Source organism: Orcinus orca, chromosome X, assembly GCF_937001465.1.
Source record: "Orcinus orca chromosome X, mOrcOrc1.1, whole genome shotgun sequence".
NCBI lineage: Eukaryota > Metazoa > Chordata > Mammalia > Artiodactyla > Delphinidae > Orcinus > Orcinus orca.
In genome coordinates this window covers 104051706-104068976 of record NC_064580.1, presented here as the reverse complement: position 1 = coordinate 104068976, position 17271 = coordinate 104051706, and the positions used below count along the sequence as shown (strand labels likewise).

Here is a 17271-nt window from a genome sequence, read left to right as displayed (position 1 = left end):
AAAAGGACTTGACTTTATTGTTCTCTGACTCACTGAAGGTACTTTATATAATGATCCAGATGATTATCGCTTGACCCTAGTCTCCTGGGTGTAGGGTACAGTTCTTTCATTTAAAGTGGTATGTTATCAGAAAATGAAAAATTATACATCCATATTATTCTTTTAACATTAGTGATTATAAAATCAAGTCCAGTTTATTGATCTAGTAAGAGAAATCTGCGATTTGAAAGCACTTTCTTCTCTTCCTTTTAGAATGATTTGGCTTGGTTTGCTTTTAAACTCAAATATTTTATTAGACTTTTTACATGTATATTTTGTAACTTTGTAAATCCCCAGGGCCCCGTTCAGTTCTTTTGTCACCTATAAATCTTGACATATGGTGGCACACAGAGAAAAAAAGAATGAGGTACTAACACCTCCTACAGTGTGGGCGAACCTCAAAAGCATTATGCCAAGTGAAAGGAGCTGGCAGCAAAGGCCACATAGTGTATGATTCCACGAGGATTAAATGCCCAGAGCGGGCAAATCCAGAGACAGAAAGCAGATTAGCGGTTGCCAGGGGCTGGGGGAGGGAGGGCTGGGGAATGACTGCTGAATAAATAGGGGTGTCATTTTGGGGTGATGAATACGTTTGTCTGCTTTTATGTGGCTGCACCAGGTCTTCGTTGCGGCATGCGGGATCTTTGCTGCCGCGTGTAGGATCTTTAACTGGGGCATGTGGGATCTAGTTCCCTGACCAGAGATTGAACCCAGGCCCCCTGCATTAGAGTGCAGAGGCTTAACCGCTGGACCACCAGGGAAGTCCCGATGAATATGTTTTGAAACTAGATGGTGGTGATGGTGGCAGAACATTGTGAATGTTCTAAATGCCACTGAACCATACACTTTAAAATGGGTAATTATATATTATTTGAATTTTACCACAATTTTTTTTTTTTTTTTTTTTTGTGGTACGCGGGCCTCTCACTGTTGTGGCCTCTCCCGTTGCGGGACGCGCAGGCTCAGCGGCCATGGCTCACAGGCCTAGTCGCTCCGCGGCATGTGGGATCATCCCGGACTGAGGCACGAACCCGTGTCTCCTGCATCGGCAGGCGGACTCTCAACCACTGCGCCACCAGGGAAGCCCGAATTTTACCACAATTTTAAAAAATGATATAAGAGGAAAATAATTGTTGTGGATAGACTGTGATAAAGGGTATGAGTGGAATAAGACGTGGGACAAGGCGTCAATTTGACTGTCCTAAGCCTCTTTTAGGTATTGGTGTTCCCCTAACCCAATCCCACTCTCATTAAATCTTAGTTTTGTTTGCTTGTTTGGGCACCTCTTGTTGTCCTCTTGGATGCACCTGGTGATAGCAGAACAAATATTGAGAAGAAAAGCCTTCAGGTATAAAGGGGCTACATCTAAAATTAGGTAATTAGTCCTTTTATATTTTTAATTCTTTCAGAAATTTGTGTCAACTTTTGAATTGTGAGATGCTTGATGATATTTTTATCTATGGAAAAATGAGATCTAATGCCCAGAGTTCAAGGTCAGGTAAGAGCTTAAAACCATATGCTACATTTGGACTTACGTTTTTATACCGAAATTAATGCAGATGATGCAAGTAAGAATTTAAATGGGCACGAAAAACGTGACCTATGTCATGGCAGCATTCCATCTGAGGTCTCACAGTAGTTAAATCCCTTAGGATAGTCATGAGACAATCAAAGCCAGAGGACCAATGAAGCCAGTTGTTACAATTCAAAATAGCCAGTTTGCGAGAAATTAGAAGTTTTTGAACAGAGTTAGAAAATATAAAGAGGAACAAAACAGAGATGAAGACTATAATAACTGAAATGAAAAATACACCAGAAGAAATCAACAGTCTACCCTGTCTTTACATTCCAGATCAGTGAATGCAAAGACAGGGTAGTGGAAATCACTGAAGTTGAACAGAACAAAGAAAAAAGAATATAAATAAATGAGGACAGTTTAAGAGATGTCCAGCATACTAATATTCACATTATAGGAGTCACAGACGGAAAAGAGAGAGAAAGAAAGGGGCAGAGAACATATCTGAAGACATAATAGCAGAAAACATCCCTAACCTGGGAAAGGAAACACACATCTAGGTCCAGAGAGCACATAGAGTCCCAAACAGGATCAACCCAAACAGGACCACAGCAAGACACATTGTCATAAAAATGGCAAAACTTAAAGATAAAGAGAGAATACTGGGGACTTCCCTGGTGGTCCAGTGGTAAAGAATCTGCCTTTCAACGCAGGGGACTTGGGTTCAAAACAAGTGAATAAACATTACAAAACAGAAACAAAGTCACAGATACAGAGAACAAACATGTGGTTGCCAGAGGGGGAGGGGGGTGGAAGAAGGAAAGAAATAGGTGGGGGAAATTAAGAGGTACAAATTTCCACTTGCAAAATAAATGAGTCACAGGTATGAAATGTACAGTGTGGGGAATATAATCAATACCTATGTGATATCTCTGGTGACATATCATAACTAGACTTATCGTGGAAATCATTTTGAAATAGATAGAAATACCCACTCACTATGTAATAGGAACTAACTGAGTGTTGTAGGTCAATTATACTTCAAAAAGAAACACACAAACTCATAGAAAAAGAGATCTGATTTGTGGTGGGGTGGGGAACGGATGAAGGCAGTCAAATGACACAAACTTCCAGTTATAAGCCAAATAAGTACTGGGGATGTAATGCACAACACGATAAATATAATTAACACAACTGTATGTTACACATGAAAGTTAAGAGAGTAAATCATGAGAGTTCTCATCACACACAAAAGTTTTTTCCTATTTATTTATGTATCTATATGAGATGATGGATGTTCACTAAACTTGTGCTAATAATCTCGTGATGTATGTAAGTCAAAACATTATACTGTACACCTTAAACTTTTACGGTGTTGTATGTCAATTCTATCTCAATAAAACTGGGGGGAGGAAGGAAATGCTACATTTCTTTACGAGGTAGTCCAAAATAAAGGTGTCATTATCCCACCCAAATAAAAGAAATAAATGAAAATAGCCCATTTCCCTCTAGCACCTGACTATTAAAATGCACAAAGGAAAAGAATAGCAAGACCTCCATCAAGGAACGTACCAAGAGGCAGTTTCAAAACTTGCCATTTGCACAGAAGTGTCCTGGAGTCACGAGGGAAGATGGTGCCCAGGACAGCTCTTGAGAGTGACACCTTGAGCAGGAGCTGTAGGATTGGTTTCGGGAGCCTGGGCTGAAGCCTCGACAGCTGATGGCTGAGGCCATTCAGGTCTCGGGACTGAGGTTAGAATGGGAGCGAGAGTGGTGGCTAAGCGTGGAGCCTGCGGCTTTGCTGGGCTTGGGGAACCGCAAAGAAAGGCTGTGTTTTCTCCATCCGGAGGCACGATGCTGAAACCATCGCTACTGCGTAAGAAGGAGGCGATTCCGATCTCAGAGAAGATCTCAGGTGTCCGGGTTCCAAGAACCCTCTGCAGTGCTACCGCCCAAACCTGACTAGCCGTGGAAACGTTTTTGTCCGTCAGCAAAACTCTTCCTCAGGCTGGGGTCGTCCTACCAACAAGAAGGGTTGTGTGTGCCTGTGTAAATAAACTGGCGATGCAGCATGGACACCGGCTTCAGTTCCGCATGAGCCCCTCCCCGTCCCCAAGACCAGGGTGGACAAGGACACACGTTCTTTCCCAGCATCGAACCTGAAAAAACCGAAGGCAAGGACAACAGGCCACTAGATACATTTCAGAAGGGTTATTTTAATAACACAAGCCAATTCTGCTTGTGTTCCGGGTATTTTCTGGGTATGTTTGTGCTTCTATCACAGACATGTGCTATAGGGTGCACACCTGTGTAGTATCTGTGTCTGTGCGTGTGTGTTTTCTACCTGGCAGTTCCATTAGGAAGAAGGCCCCATGAACAAAGGTAAGGTGTGCCTGTTGCTTTCATTTTATTTATTTATTTCCTTTTTTTAACATCTTTATTGGAGTATAATTGCTTTACAATGGTGTGTTAGTTTCTGCTTCATAACAAACTGAATCCGTTTTTCATATACATATGTTCCCATACCTGCTGCTTTTATTTATTTTTATTTTTAAAATGAATTTATTTTATTATTGGCTGTGTTGGGTCTTTGTGGCTTGCACGGGCTTTCTGTAGTTGCGGCGTTTCTCTTTGCAGTGGCTGCTCTTGTGGTGGAGCACGGGCTCTAGGTGTGCGGCCTTCAGTAGTTGTGGCACACAGGCTCAGTAGTTGTGGTGCACGGGCTTAGTTGCTCCGCGGTATGTGGGATCTTCCCGCAGGCAGACTCTTAACCACTGCGTCACCAGGGAAGCCCTACCTGCTTCTTTTAAATAAAGTGATTATCCTGGATCAGTGCTCAGGGACCACCACCTCCTGGCTTCAGGCAACACTCACCCAAGAGGCTCCCTTTCAGTGTTGAATTAGCTGGAACCAGAGTTCTCCCAAGGATGTTGAAGGTGACAAAATACACTTGAAGGCCACATCATCCGTCAGCTCTGAGCTGCGGAAGGAGCTATGATATGCTTTCCGCATCTGGGGGTGGGGGAGAGGGGGTGAGAAGAGCCCCATGCGGGCCTGGACAGTCTCCTCTTGTGTTACCTTCGCAGAGGTAGGCCCCTCCCCCTCCACTAGCGTGGTTTCTGTCCCCAGGTGCCCTCCACAACAGGGAAGGCGGTGAACAGAACTGGGAGAGAAGCCGACGGTGCCCTGCTCCCTCTCCTCCATAAAGCCCTATGAGTAGTCACTGCAGAAGTGTCCCTTGGAGTCCTCCTTGTACCTGACCTGGTCACCATGAATGGGCCTCAGGCCTGCTTTGAAACACACTGTTCTCCCATTCGAGACTCACACCACCCGTCTTGCACATCTAGCTGGTCCCAATGGGGCAGCGTGCGGGGAGCATGGGTGCTGGGGGAGAGGGTGGAAGAGAACAGGTGGGTCTGTGTAAACCCCTCACGGGCACCTGGCAAACTTCTGTGATGTGCATGGCCTATGATGGTGACTCAGGGCTGTTACTGCATGAAAGGAGGCCTCCTGGGCATTCGGTCTGAATGGAGTTGGCTTAGCCGTTTCTATCAAATTTACTAACCCCATGTGACACAGAGAACAAATATGCAGAGGACTCACAACTTTATTGAAAATACAAAACATGCCCTAAAACAGTGGGTCAAGGACTCTACTTCTATTTAATATACTTTTGCAGGCATTTGGGGAACTGCTCTTGGTGGTGAGGTATGCAGAATTTGAAACTGGCTCAAAGGCCCTTTGGAAAAAACTGTCCCAGACACAATTCAATAGAATGTCGCGGCAGCTGAAGGATCTCCAAAGGAAAGGAGGGACGCCATGCCACATGAAGGCACCTACAGTGAAACACGAGTGGAAGACGACAGGGCGGAGGAGGCAACAGCAAAGGAGTAAAGGGTGGCATGGGTGGCACGGGTGGCACGCATGGCATGGGTGGCACGTGTGGTATGGGTGGCATGGGTGCCCCGGGCAGCAGAGGCTGCTCCAGCGGCACTTGCTCCAAAAGAACGTGGACCCAATCCAGCTCCTGAAGCAGAATGGCACGGCAGGGTTCACACACGCTGACGACAGCAAGGGGGACCACGGACACGTGGGGCACATTTCTGAGCATTAGTGCCCTCTGATGTCTCCGACACTTGGCCCTTCTACTCCTAAACCAAGCCTTCAAGCAGAGAGAAAAAGGGATTGATTAGTATGTTGAGCATTTCAAGTCAGACATGAAAAATTGCAGCAGGGAGCTCTCGGTGCCTTGAAGATTTGAAAGTGCATCAGGAGAAGCTATTTCCTTCTTGCTAAAGTATCTTAGGATATGTAGCTGAAGGCGCTCCCTTCAGCCGCCCTCGCCCCGAAGAGCGAGCACCGACTATGTGCCAGGCTCTGGATTGGCATATGGCTTTGTCTCTCCCCTCCCACCTTTTCTATTATTTCCCCCACTCTTACACGCAGGTGGAGCTGACCAACTGCACTCTGTCCCTGCTGTTATTACTGTGCCTGGGAGGTCTGCGTCCTGACAACTGACCGTCAGCGCCAGCTGCCACTAATCCCTACTCATTGGGCAGGTGTCACCTTAGTTATGGGGGAAGTTGAGCATAGGAAAAAGCGGGTGCCTTTTAAAATCTTACTGAGGGGAATGGTCCCCATTTTGAAAAACCCATCTTTGGTTACAGTAAATAATTAATAGGAGTGGGTTGGACTTTTAAACAAAAGCTTTCCCCAAGGATGACTAAAAAGGGTCATTCATCCTCTGGAACCTTGGGATGGTTATAAAGAAGGAGATGGTATTGTGAGGGAGGTTTGGTCATGGGGGGCCCAGGGACTTTGTGGCTTGTCTTGCTGGACACCGGCGGAACTGAAGCCCTGGACACTGCCTTAATATTAAACTATAGGGGTAACGAATGCTTAGACGAACTCACCCAAATTTACTAAAACTCTTAAAATCTTTGCCCAGAAAAGAGTTTGGGGGGAAAGAGGCATACCATTGTCACCTCTGTCAATTCTGCACTCTCCAACCTGCCCCACCCTCCAAACCTTCCTGGGCTCAGGACCAGGTCAGCTCACTCCACTCTGGCTACAGTTGCAGGGCCTTGGAGCAGAGCCTCTGGTGCCCAGCAAGTTTGCACCCTCTAGGAGCTGCTAATCAACCAGGAGATCCCCATCCTGTCCCTTATGCTTAAGTCAAGAGGGTGCAACCTGCATTTTAGGAGGACAGCCGACAACCACGTGAGTGAGGGGTCACAAAATGGCTCCCCCCTAAATATCTGCCAACTATTAACAACTGAAAGTAAAACCTGTCCTGTGGACTCCACTGCTCCCTCAGCATCTGTTAATGGAATTGTGCCACATTTAGTATTTTTGGATGTTTCCACTCGGCAAATTTTACATGAGACCAAGGGCCTCCTCTCTCTGTCGCCCCATCTTCCCTCTCCCATCTTAGTATTTGGGTCCTTCTGCTGCATGAATATGTAGTCGAGAAAAGCCAGTGTAATAGAGCTCATTTTGGGGGTTCGAGCGTACCAATGGTCAAATCTGCATAAATATAAGCAATGTGCAAAGCTGGCTATGTGAGGTTCAGGCTGACACTACTTCCATATTTCCAATACTGGTTTCATAAAACAGCTCCTACTGTGCTTGCAAACCAAGGGAGGGTGTCCATTAAATGTTTCTTTGGGACGCTCATGCTGTAGAGTTTGGAAATAGATGAAAACATTCTCCCGTCTTCTTCATTTGTTTCTTGTTGCTCCTTTTCCCTTCAGAACTCCATTAAGAGACCACTACGTAAACCCAGGAGAAGCAAGCCACCAAAACTTCAGTTTCTCTTTTCCTCTGAGCTTGCTTTGCCTGCTTGAGAAAGCAGAGGCCTGCGCCTCCCAAGCCCTGGCCAGACCTGACTGTGAGCCCAGCCCGTGGCCTTAGGCCGCCAGCACTGCTTTCCAGACCCCACCACCAGCTCTGCAGCCCGTGTCCATCACTGCCCTCACACACGCTCTCTGCAGCAAAGCTAGTGAACCCATCCAGATTCTTCTTTCCTTCCTTCCTTCTTTCTTCCTTTCTATCAATCTTGTGTTTTAAAAAAATATTCCTCTTCCACAACAAGCGAAGCCACTGCACTGAGAAGACCGCGCACCACAACGAAGAGTAACCCCGGCTCTCCTCAACTAGAGAAGAGCCCACGCACAGCAACGAAGACCCAACGCAGCCAAATATAAATAAATAAATATATTAAATATATATATATATTATATATATATATATACTCCTTTGATACAACTTACTGTGTTCTATGGACAAATAATCAGCTTCTGTGCCATGAGCTACCAACTAGTAACCACTACCTGAATGAATGAACAAGTATTTCAAATTAACACAGGTAAGCGACTAGCTGAGAGCCAACCACTGACCATCACAAACAAATTCTTCGAAACCAATCCCTCATAATAGTATGAAAACGGAAGAAAAAAATTCTTAGACATTAGAAATTGCTGAAAATAATATTCACTGATACATTCGGTAGTTTCATAATGTTGAATTTACGCAGTATCTCCAAGACATATATCGATAGTATCCAATTATTCTCAAACCCGTCCACCTTTTGAGGTCAGTGGAAATTTATTCAAATTTGTTCTTTTTGTTTGTTTTATTGTTTTATATGTTTAGACAAATTCCTAAAGGTTGCAAACCTTCCCCCCCCATCATACTGCACAACCTACTATGTTAGCAATGTTTTCAGGCTGCACATCAAAAAATTTCAGAAAATTAAAATTTACGGCTGAAACTCTCTACACTGCTCTACCAAACACATAAAAACAACAGCAAGAGGACCAGGCACTTGGAATTTTAAGCTATTCGCCTCCCCATCAGTCTCACCTAAACTAAACATATATTAGTTGCTCACATGTTGTGTTCCGAGGTGAGTTATTCCCTTACCCAATTGCCTGAATACTTGTAAATTCACTCCTTATACAAAGAGCTTAGGCCTGGCTTTAAAACTTTTAAATAATTTAGTATACTTGAACCCTCTTCTAACCCAGCTATTTGGTGCATTAATTTGAATAACTGCCAAGTCCGAATCAGCCCCAACATGATTCCACAGAGACTTGTCCCCTAAGGGATACCAGTTTTGGAAGGAGTTTAACTTTACTGAAGATACATATATTCTGGCCCCAAAGCCCCAGAAGTCCAAACCTTATTTCCAAAACATCGACAAGTGTACAAAAACACACCAACTTGAGAATGTCTAGGACAAGGTATCCAATTCCTAAAGCAGGTTTTAGATTGGCTGCCCTGCCAAGTTGCTTTTATCAGGTTTACTGACCCACACTCTGGCTTCAGTCACTCCCAGGCGTCTTGCAAGCTCCTTTCTGAGGGGAAAAATGTTGAAAATATTCAGCATTTGACATTATGGATGAAATGAAATATACAATGCACATTTCATGCTATGTTAAAATGTTTATTCAGAGAGTAACCAAGATGGTGACATAGGAAAAACCCCGAGCTTACCTCCTTCCATGGGTACACCAAAATTACAGCTATTTACAGAGCAACTTTTTTTTTTTTTTTTTTTTTGCGGTACGCGGGCCTCTCACTGTTGTGGCCTCTCCCGTTGCGGAGCACAGGCTCCGGACGCGCAGGCTCAGCGGTCATGGTTCACGGGCCCAGCCGCTCCGCGGCATGTGGGATCTTCCCGGACCGCGGCACGAACCCGTGTCCCCTGCATCGGCAGGCGGACCCTCAACCACTGCGCCACCAGGGAAGCCTACAGAGCAGCTATTGATGAGAATGACCTGAAGACTAGCAGACAAGAGCTTCCACAACTTCCACAACTCTCACCACTATTATTATTCAACATAGTTTTGGAAGTCCTAGCCACGGCAATCGGAGAAGAAAGAGAAATAAAAGGAATACAAATTGGAATAGAAGAAGTAAAGCTGTCACTGTTTGCAGATGGCATGATACTATACATAGAGAATCCTACAGATGCCACCAGAATACTACTGGAGCTAACCAATGAATTTGGTAAAGTTGCAGGATACAAAATTAATGCACAGAAATCTCTTGCATTCCTATACACTAATGATGAAAAATCTGAAAGAGAAATTAAGGAAACACTCCCATTTACCATGGCAACAAAAAGAATAAAATACCTAGGAATAAACCTACCTAGAGAGACAAAAGACCTGTATGCAGAAAACTATAAGACACTGATGAAAGAAATTAAAGATGATACCAACAGATGGAGAGATATACCATGTTCTTGGATTGGAAGAATCAACATTGTGAAAATGGCAATACTACCCAAAGCAATCTACAGATTCAATGCAATCCCTATCAAATTACCAATGGCGTGTTTTACAAAACTAGAACAAAAAAAATCTTAAAATTTGTATGGAGACACAAAAGACCCCGAATATCCAAAGCAGTCTTGAGGGAAAAAAATGGAGCTGGAGGAATCAGACTCGCAGACTTCAGAATATACTGCAAAGCTACAGTAATCAAGACAATAGGGTACTGGCACGAAAACAGAAATACAGATCAATGCAACAGGATAGAAAGCCCAGACATAAACCCACGCACCTATGGTCAACTAATCTATGACAAAGGAGGCAGGGACGTACAATGGAGAAAAAGACAGTCTCTTCAATAAGAGGTGGTGGGAAAATTGGACAGCTCCATGTAAAAGAATGCAATTAGAACACTCCCTAACACCATACACAAATATAAACTCAAAATGGATTAGAGACCTAAATGTAAGACCGAGCACTATAAAACTCTTAGAGGAAAACATAGGAAGAACACTCTTTGAGATAAATTGCCACAAGATCTTTTTTGTTCCACCTCCTAGAGTAATGAAAATAAAAACAAAAATAAACCAATGGGACCTAATGAAACTTAAAAGCTTTTGCATAACAAAGGAAACCATAAACACGGCCAAAAGACAACCCTCAGAATGGGAGAAAATATTTGCAAATGAAGAAAGTGACAAAGGATTAATCTCCAAAATTTACAAGCAGCTCATGCAGCTCAATAGCAAAAAAACAAACAACCCAATCCAAAAATGGGCAGAAGACCTAAATAGACATTTCTCCAAAGAAGACATACAGATGGCCAAGAAGCACATGACAAGCTGCTCAACAGCACTAATTATTAGAGAAACGCAAATCAAAACTACAATGAGGTATCACCGCACACCAGTTAGAATGGGCATCATCCGAAAATCTACAAACAACAATGCTGGAGAGGGTGTGGAGAAAAGGGAACCCTGTTGCCCTGTTGGTGGGAATGTAAATTGATATAGCCACTATGGAGAACAGTGTGGAGGTTCCTTTAAAAACTAAAAATAGAATTACCATATGACCCAGTAATCCCACTTCTGGGCATATACCCAGAGAAAACCATAATTCAAAACGACACATGCACCCCAATGTTCATTACAGCACTATTTACAATAGCCAGGTCATGGAAGCAACCTAAATGCCCATCGTCAGATGAATGGATAAAGAAGATGTGGTACATATGTACAATGGAATATTACTCAGCCATAAAAAGGAGCAAAATTGGGTCATTTGTAGAGATGTGGATGGATCTAGAGACTGTCATACAGAGTGAAGTAAGTCAGAAAGAGAAAAACAAATATCCTATATTAATGCATATATGTGGAACCTAGAAGAATGGTACAGATGAACCAGTTTGCAGGGCAGAAATAGAGACGCACATGTACAGAACAAACAAACATATGGAAACCAAGGGGGGACAGTGGGGTGGTGCTGGTGGTGGGATGAACTGGGAGACTGGGATTGACATATATACACTAATATGTATAAAATGGATAACTAATAAGAACCCACTGTATAAAAAAATAAATAAAATTCAAAAAATAAATATATAAAAAAATAAAAACGGACATCACTAATCATCAGAGTAATGCAAACCACAACTACAATGAGATATCACCTTAGAATAGCTACCGTCCAAAAGACTACAGGGACTTCCCTGGTGGCACAGTGGTTAAGAATCCACCTGCCAGTGCAGGGGACACGGGTTTGAGCCCTGGTCCAGGAAGATCCTACATGCCACAGAGCAACTAAGCCCGTGCACCACAACTACTGAGCCTGCGCTCTAGAGCCCTCGAGCCACAACTACTGAGCCCGTGTGCCACAACTACTGAAGCCTGCGCACCTGCAGCCTGTGATCCACCACAAGAGAAGCCACCGCAATGAGAAGCCCGTGCACCGCAACAAAGAGCAGCTCTGGCTCACCTGCAACTAGAGTAAGCTCGCGCACAGCATCGAAGACCCAATGCAGCCAAAACTTAGTAAAGTAATTAATTCTTAAAAAGACTACAAATAACAAATATTGGTGAGGATGTGGAGAAAGGGGAACCCTTGTACACTGTTGGTGGGAATGTAAATTGGTGCAGCCACTGTGGCAAACAGTATGGAGGTTTCTCAAAAAACTAAAAATAGAACTACCATAGGACCCAGCAATTTCAATCCTGGGTATATATCTGAAAAAAACAAAAACACTAATTCAAAAAGATACATGCACCCCAATGTTCATAGCAGCATCATTTACAATAGCCAAGATATGGGAGCAACCTGAGTGTCCATCAATAGAGGAACGGATAAAGAAGATGTGGTATGTATATACAATGGAGGTTAAAAAGAATAAAACTTTGCCATTTGCAACAACATGGATGGACTTGGAGGGTATTATGCTTAGTGAAATAAGTAGGACAGAGAAAGACAAATGATCTCACTGATATGTGGAATCTAAAAATTAAAGCAAACTATTGAATACAATGAAAAAGAAACAGTCTCATAGATATAGAGAACAAACTAGTGGTTACCAGTGGGAAGATACAGGGGAGGAGGACGAGATAGGGGCAGTGGATTAATAGGTACAAACCACTATGTATAAAATAAATAAGCTACAAGGATATACTGTACAGCATGGGGAATATAGCCAATATTTTATAATAACTATAATGGAGTATAACCTTTAAAAATTGTGAATCACTATATTGTACACCTGAAACTTATATAATATTGTACATCAACTGTAACTCAATTAAAAACAAACCCGATAACCCTAAAGTCTCCACCAAAAAACTGCTACAACTAATAAGTGAATTCAGTAAAGTTTCAGGATTCAAATTAATATACAGAAATCTGCTGCTTTTCTCTACACTATAATACACTATACTCTCAGAGAGAAAGCAAGAAAACAATCCCATTTAAAATAGCTTCAAGGGCTTCCCTGGTGGCGCAGTAGTTAAGAATCCACCTGCCAATGCAGGGGCCACGGGTTCAAGCCCTGGTCTGGGAAGATCCCACATGCCGCGGAGCAACTAAGCCTGTGGGACACAACTACTGAGCCTGCGCTCTGGAGCCTGCGAGCCACAGCTACTGAGCCCGTGTGCCACAACTACTAATGCCCGCGTGCCTAGAGCCTGTGCTCTGCAACAAGAGAAGCCACCGCAATGAGAAGGCCCCACTTGCCGCAACTAAAGAAAGCCCACGTGCAGCAACAAAGACCCAACGCAGCCAAAAATAAAAGTAATTAATTAATTAAATAAGTTCAAAATGGATGGAGGGACTGAATGTAAGGCCAGAAGCTGTCGGGCTCTTAGAGGAAAGCATAGGCAGAACACTCTATGACATAAATCACAGCAAGATCCTTTTTGACCCACCTCCTAGAGAAATGGAAATAGAAACAAGGGTGAATAGAAACAAGTACCTTATACAGTACTGAATGTTAATTATATCATAATAAACTAGAAGAAAAAATATTTATCAGGCAGCTCTAGACATCCAAATCAAGGGGCATCTTGAGTTTGACACTTTTGAGAAAGGGAGAAATTGGGCTGATCCAATTATCACACCACAGCAAAAAGCAACCGAACTTGGAGTAATCGAGTTGAACAGAAAATCCTAAACCGAAGTTGATGCTAGTTGCCATCCCTTCTTGTTGAATCGTCTCCTACCGCCATCCAGGTTTCCACGATACGGTTTGCCTACAAACAGCCTCTCCAAACACTCCTCCTCTGTCTCTTGCAAGCTTCTTTTATTGTCTTTCAATATTCCCTAGCTCACTGAATATACCAGCAGCCATTCATTTGGGCAAATCAGAAATTTATACATTTTTCTTAAACATTTCCTTTTACCCCCGTGTTCAAATTACCATGAATTGCTATCAATTTTACCTGCTAAATATCTCTTTAATCTGTTCACTTCTCTCCATCGCCACTACCCTGGACCAACACACCATCACCTCTGGCCTTGCCTACTGAACAGCCTCCTAGGCTGCTCAGTCCTCCTAGGACTCCTAGGACTGAATCCCAGCTCTGCCACATTCCAGCTGTGCCATCTTGGGCAAGTCTCATCACTTCTCTGAGCTTCAGTTTTTTCACAGTTATAAGTGGGGATAATAACAGTGGCTACCACATTCACAAGGGGTTGTGAAGATTCAATGACAGTATGTAGAAAAACCCTTTAAAACAAGTGCTTAACACACAGTAAGCACAATGTAAATGATAGCTTTTTAAATTTTAGCCGCATTCACAGGTACTCAGCAACCCATTCATTCTCCACACTGAAGCTTGCTTTAGGGAACAATTCTGCCTCAGGCACAAACTTCAGGGGTAACTAAAAATTCAGTAATCGGGCTTCCCTGGTGGCGCAGGGGTTAAGAATCCACCTGCCGATGCAGGGGACACGGGTCCGAGCCCTGGTCCGGGAAGATCCCACATGCCGCGGGGCAACTAAGCCCATGTGCCACCACTACCGAGACTGCGCTCTAGAGCCCGCGAGCCACAACTACTGAGCCCACGTGCCACAACTACTAAGGAAGCCCACCCGCCTAGAGCCCGCGCTCTGCAACAAGAGAAGCCACCACAGTGCGCGCACCGCAACTTAGGGTAGCCCCCGCTCGCCGCAACTACAGAAAGCCCGTGCCCAGAGCCCGAGAGCAGCAACAAAGACCCAATGCAGCCATAAATAAATAAATTGATGGATTTTTTAAAATTCAGTAATCAAGATAAAGGATGTTTTCATGTAGTGTTTAAACTAATGCAAATATAATCCATGAATAACTGATGATCAAAATTTCAGATAAAAGTAGACTCCAACTCTGCATTTGCTCCACCACGTCTCGGGCGACTAATTATTTATGTGAACCGGCGGCCCACAAAGCTCCCCAACGTGACTTACTCAAACACCGCACGGAAATATCGACCTCGATTCCCGCCAGGCAGAGTCCCCGCCCCCGTCCTAGGCCTCGAGTGTGCCGGAAGGGCGGGCCGCCGCCAGGCCCCGGGGCTTTCAGATCCGGAGCCGAGGAGAGGGACTCGCGAGAGCGCCGCCCACCACCCGCGCGGCAGCCTGCGCCACCCGAGACGCCTGCTTACCGCATGAGCACGTTGGGGTACTGAGTGCGCTGGAAAACGTGCTCCAGGTCCTGCACCTGCGCTTGCGTGAACCTGGCGCGGGGGCCCCGCCGCCGCCCTTCTGTGGCCTCGGGACCCTCGACGGCGGCCCGCGGGGGCTGCTCCTCGCCGCCCTGCTCTCCGCCTTCGCCGCCGCCCGCCTCGGCCTCGGCCTCGGCCTCGCGGCTTTCGCCGTCCGCGGGGCCGGCGGCTCCGACGCTGACCTCGCAGCCTTCCTTTCCTTCTCCTTCGTCTCCCGCCTCTTTCCCTTCCGCGGCTGCTCCCTGCTCCGGTTCGGACTGAGCCTTCTGCTCCTCTCCCCCCTCTCCGGGAGGCGACATCTCCGCGGGCTTCACCTCTGCAAGGGAGGAAACCCAAAGAGAAAGATCAGGCCGTCGAGTGAGCCCGGCTCTGGGGAGGGCCTGCGTCCGAGGGGGGTCCTGCCGTTCGCCTCGCCCTGGGAAAGTACCTTTCCTGGAATCCGTTAAAGCGAGTGCCCCACCCGCCACTGACCTTTCGCTTCTTCCCGCTCCTCTTCGACCCCCAGCTTGAAGAAGCGGGCAATGGCTGCATCCGTGACGTCATAGGCATCGTGGCTGCTCTGCGGCTGACGCTCCATGTCCCGACTGCTGTCGAGGAGGCTGTGAGCTTCAGCAGAGGCTGCTCCGGATCTCCTGAGACCCCCGGCTCACGACTCAAGGCTAGAGCGGTGGCCCACGATCTGGCACGTTAAGGCTCCTCTGGAGGCTGGTCCGGTTTCAGAGATTCTGGTATGACGCCCGCTGTGGGTTTACCACAGCCTGCTGGGGGTTGGGTTAGCTGATGTGCGCATGCGGCAGGGCGTCGGCCATCTAGGGGCCGTCTAAGGGGGCGCGGGCAGGGCGCGGAGGATGTTGCGCGCCGCCCAGGCGCTGGTAGGGAGCATGCGTGAGAGCAGAATTCCGGGTGGCAGGTTGCAACCTAGCTGACTAAGTACTCCGCACTTGGTCGGGCGCCTTCCCAGGCCAAGGGGCTGTGCCCGTTTTGTGGAGGGTAAGAGAGAGACCTCACCCAAGCTCCATAGACCTTGGAGAAGCGTTTGGGGACTATCTCTTGACCGAGCCCTCCATATCCGGCAGCCAGTACCAAGAAGGGAACAGTAATCAAAGTAATACGGTCGCCCCTCGGTATCCGCAGGGGATTGGTTCCAGGACCCGCCGCGGATACCAAAATCGGCGGATGCTCAAGTCCCAGAGTCGGCCCTCCGCATCTGCTGATGCGAAACCCATGGCTATGGAGGGCCGCCTGTATATTTATTGAAATTTTTTTAAAAAACACCAAAAACCTGTGTTTAAGTGGACTTGCAAGTTCAAAAGCTGTGTATTTGAAGGGTCAACCGTATTATTACCTAGGAGTTTGCTTGCTCTGAATTTTTGCAATGAGGTTGAAGTCAGAGTCCGCCATAGTCCCCGGGTCTCCAGGAGCAGGAGTTCAGGGCTGGGTTTTCTGAGCATGCCTGGTGCTCAGATGCACTATGCAAACAAAACAAAAGAAAGCGAAAGCCAGCGCCCCCCCCCCATTAGCCTATAGATTTTTAGTAATGAATCAACATCAGATTGCAGGTGTAGAAACCTGCACAGTGTTTCAAGCACTCAAGAATGCTTGCCGGGTACAGATTTCCTGCCTTTTTTCTTTTTCTTTTTTTTGGTCCTTGTTGCAGCTATGGACTATGCTACATCTTTGTGCACAGCTCCTAAGCTCCTATTGCTTCTGGCTGTAGATCCTCTACAAAAGCATACATGTCCCTTGTGGTGGGCCCCTGTGGACATGGGTAAATTTACCCACTTCCTTGCCGCTGCCTATCCCCCCATCTCATCTCCTCACGTTTTCTCGAAATATTCTCCTGAGCCCTTGCTGAGGAGTAAATAAATTTTATTTATTGTCAAATAAAAGAGGGCCAGGCCAGATTTACAGCTCTATGGTTTTTCCTTGGAGAAGTGTTTTATAGATGCCCCAAGACTTAATATCCTAAATATTGAAAATAGCTTATAATAATGGGCCCTATACTTGACAATGTACTTGATTTAGCCTGTGTTTCCTTGGACAACCATTTTCATCAACCCCATTGGGGATCAGAAGCCAAATCATTTTTGTGGGCTCCTAAACATATCATGGGACCTAGTCCCCTCACCTACAGTGCCTAAGGGATAAGTGCCCCTGCCTCATGTCTGTGGAGGGTGGTCCAGAAACTAAAAAAGGTTTGTTGACCAATTCTCTTTCAAAAACTGGTAAGACATGGCAATATGAGTACCTCCTC

General features: G+C 45.6%; 1 protein-coding gene across 1 annotated transcript in view; it reads right to left on the bottom strand.

Annotated features, from left to right (window-relative positions):
- The window catches only part of LOC125963032 (homeobox protein ESX1-like), a 34190-nt gene extending 18465 nt beyond the window's left edge, over positions 1-15725 (bottom strand). The window contains exons 1-3 of the mRNA XM_049704694.1: positions 15489-15725; positions 14958-15333; positions 8868-8913 (exon numbers count right to left, since the gene is read on the bottom strand). Of these exons, the coding sequence (XP_049560651.1) occupies positions 8868-8913; positions 14958-15333; positions 15489-15594 (528 nt within the window). The 5' untranslated portion in view covers positions 15595-15725. The remainder of the gene's footprint in view (positions 1-8867; positions 8914-14957; positions 15334-15488) is intronic.
- Between the last annotated feature and the right edge of the window lie 1546 nt (positions 15726-17271).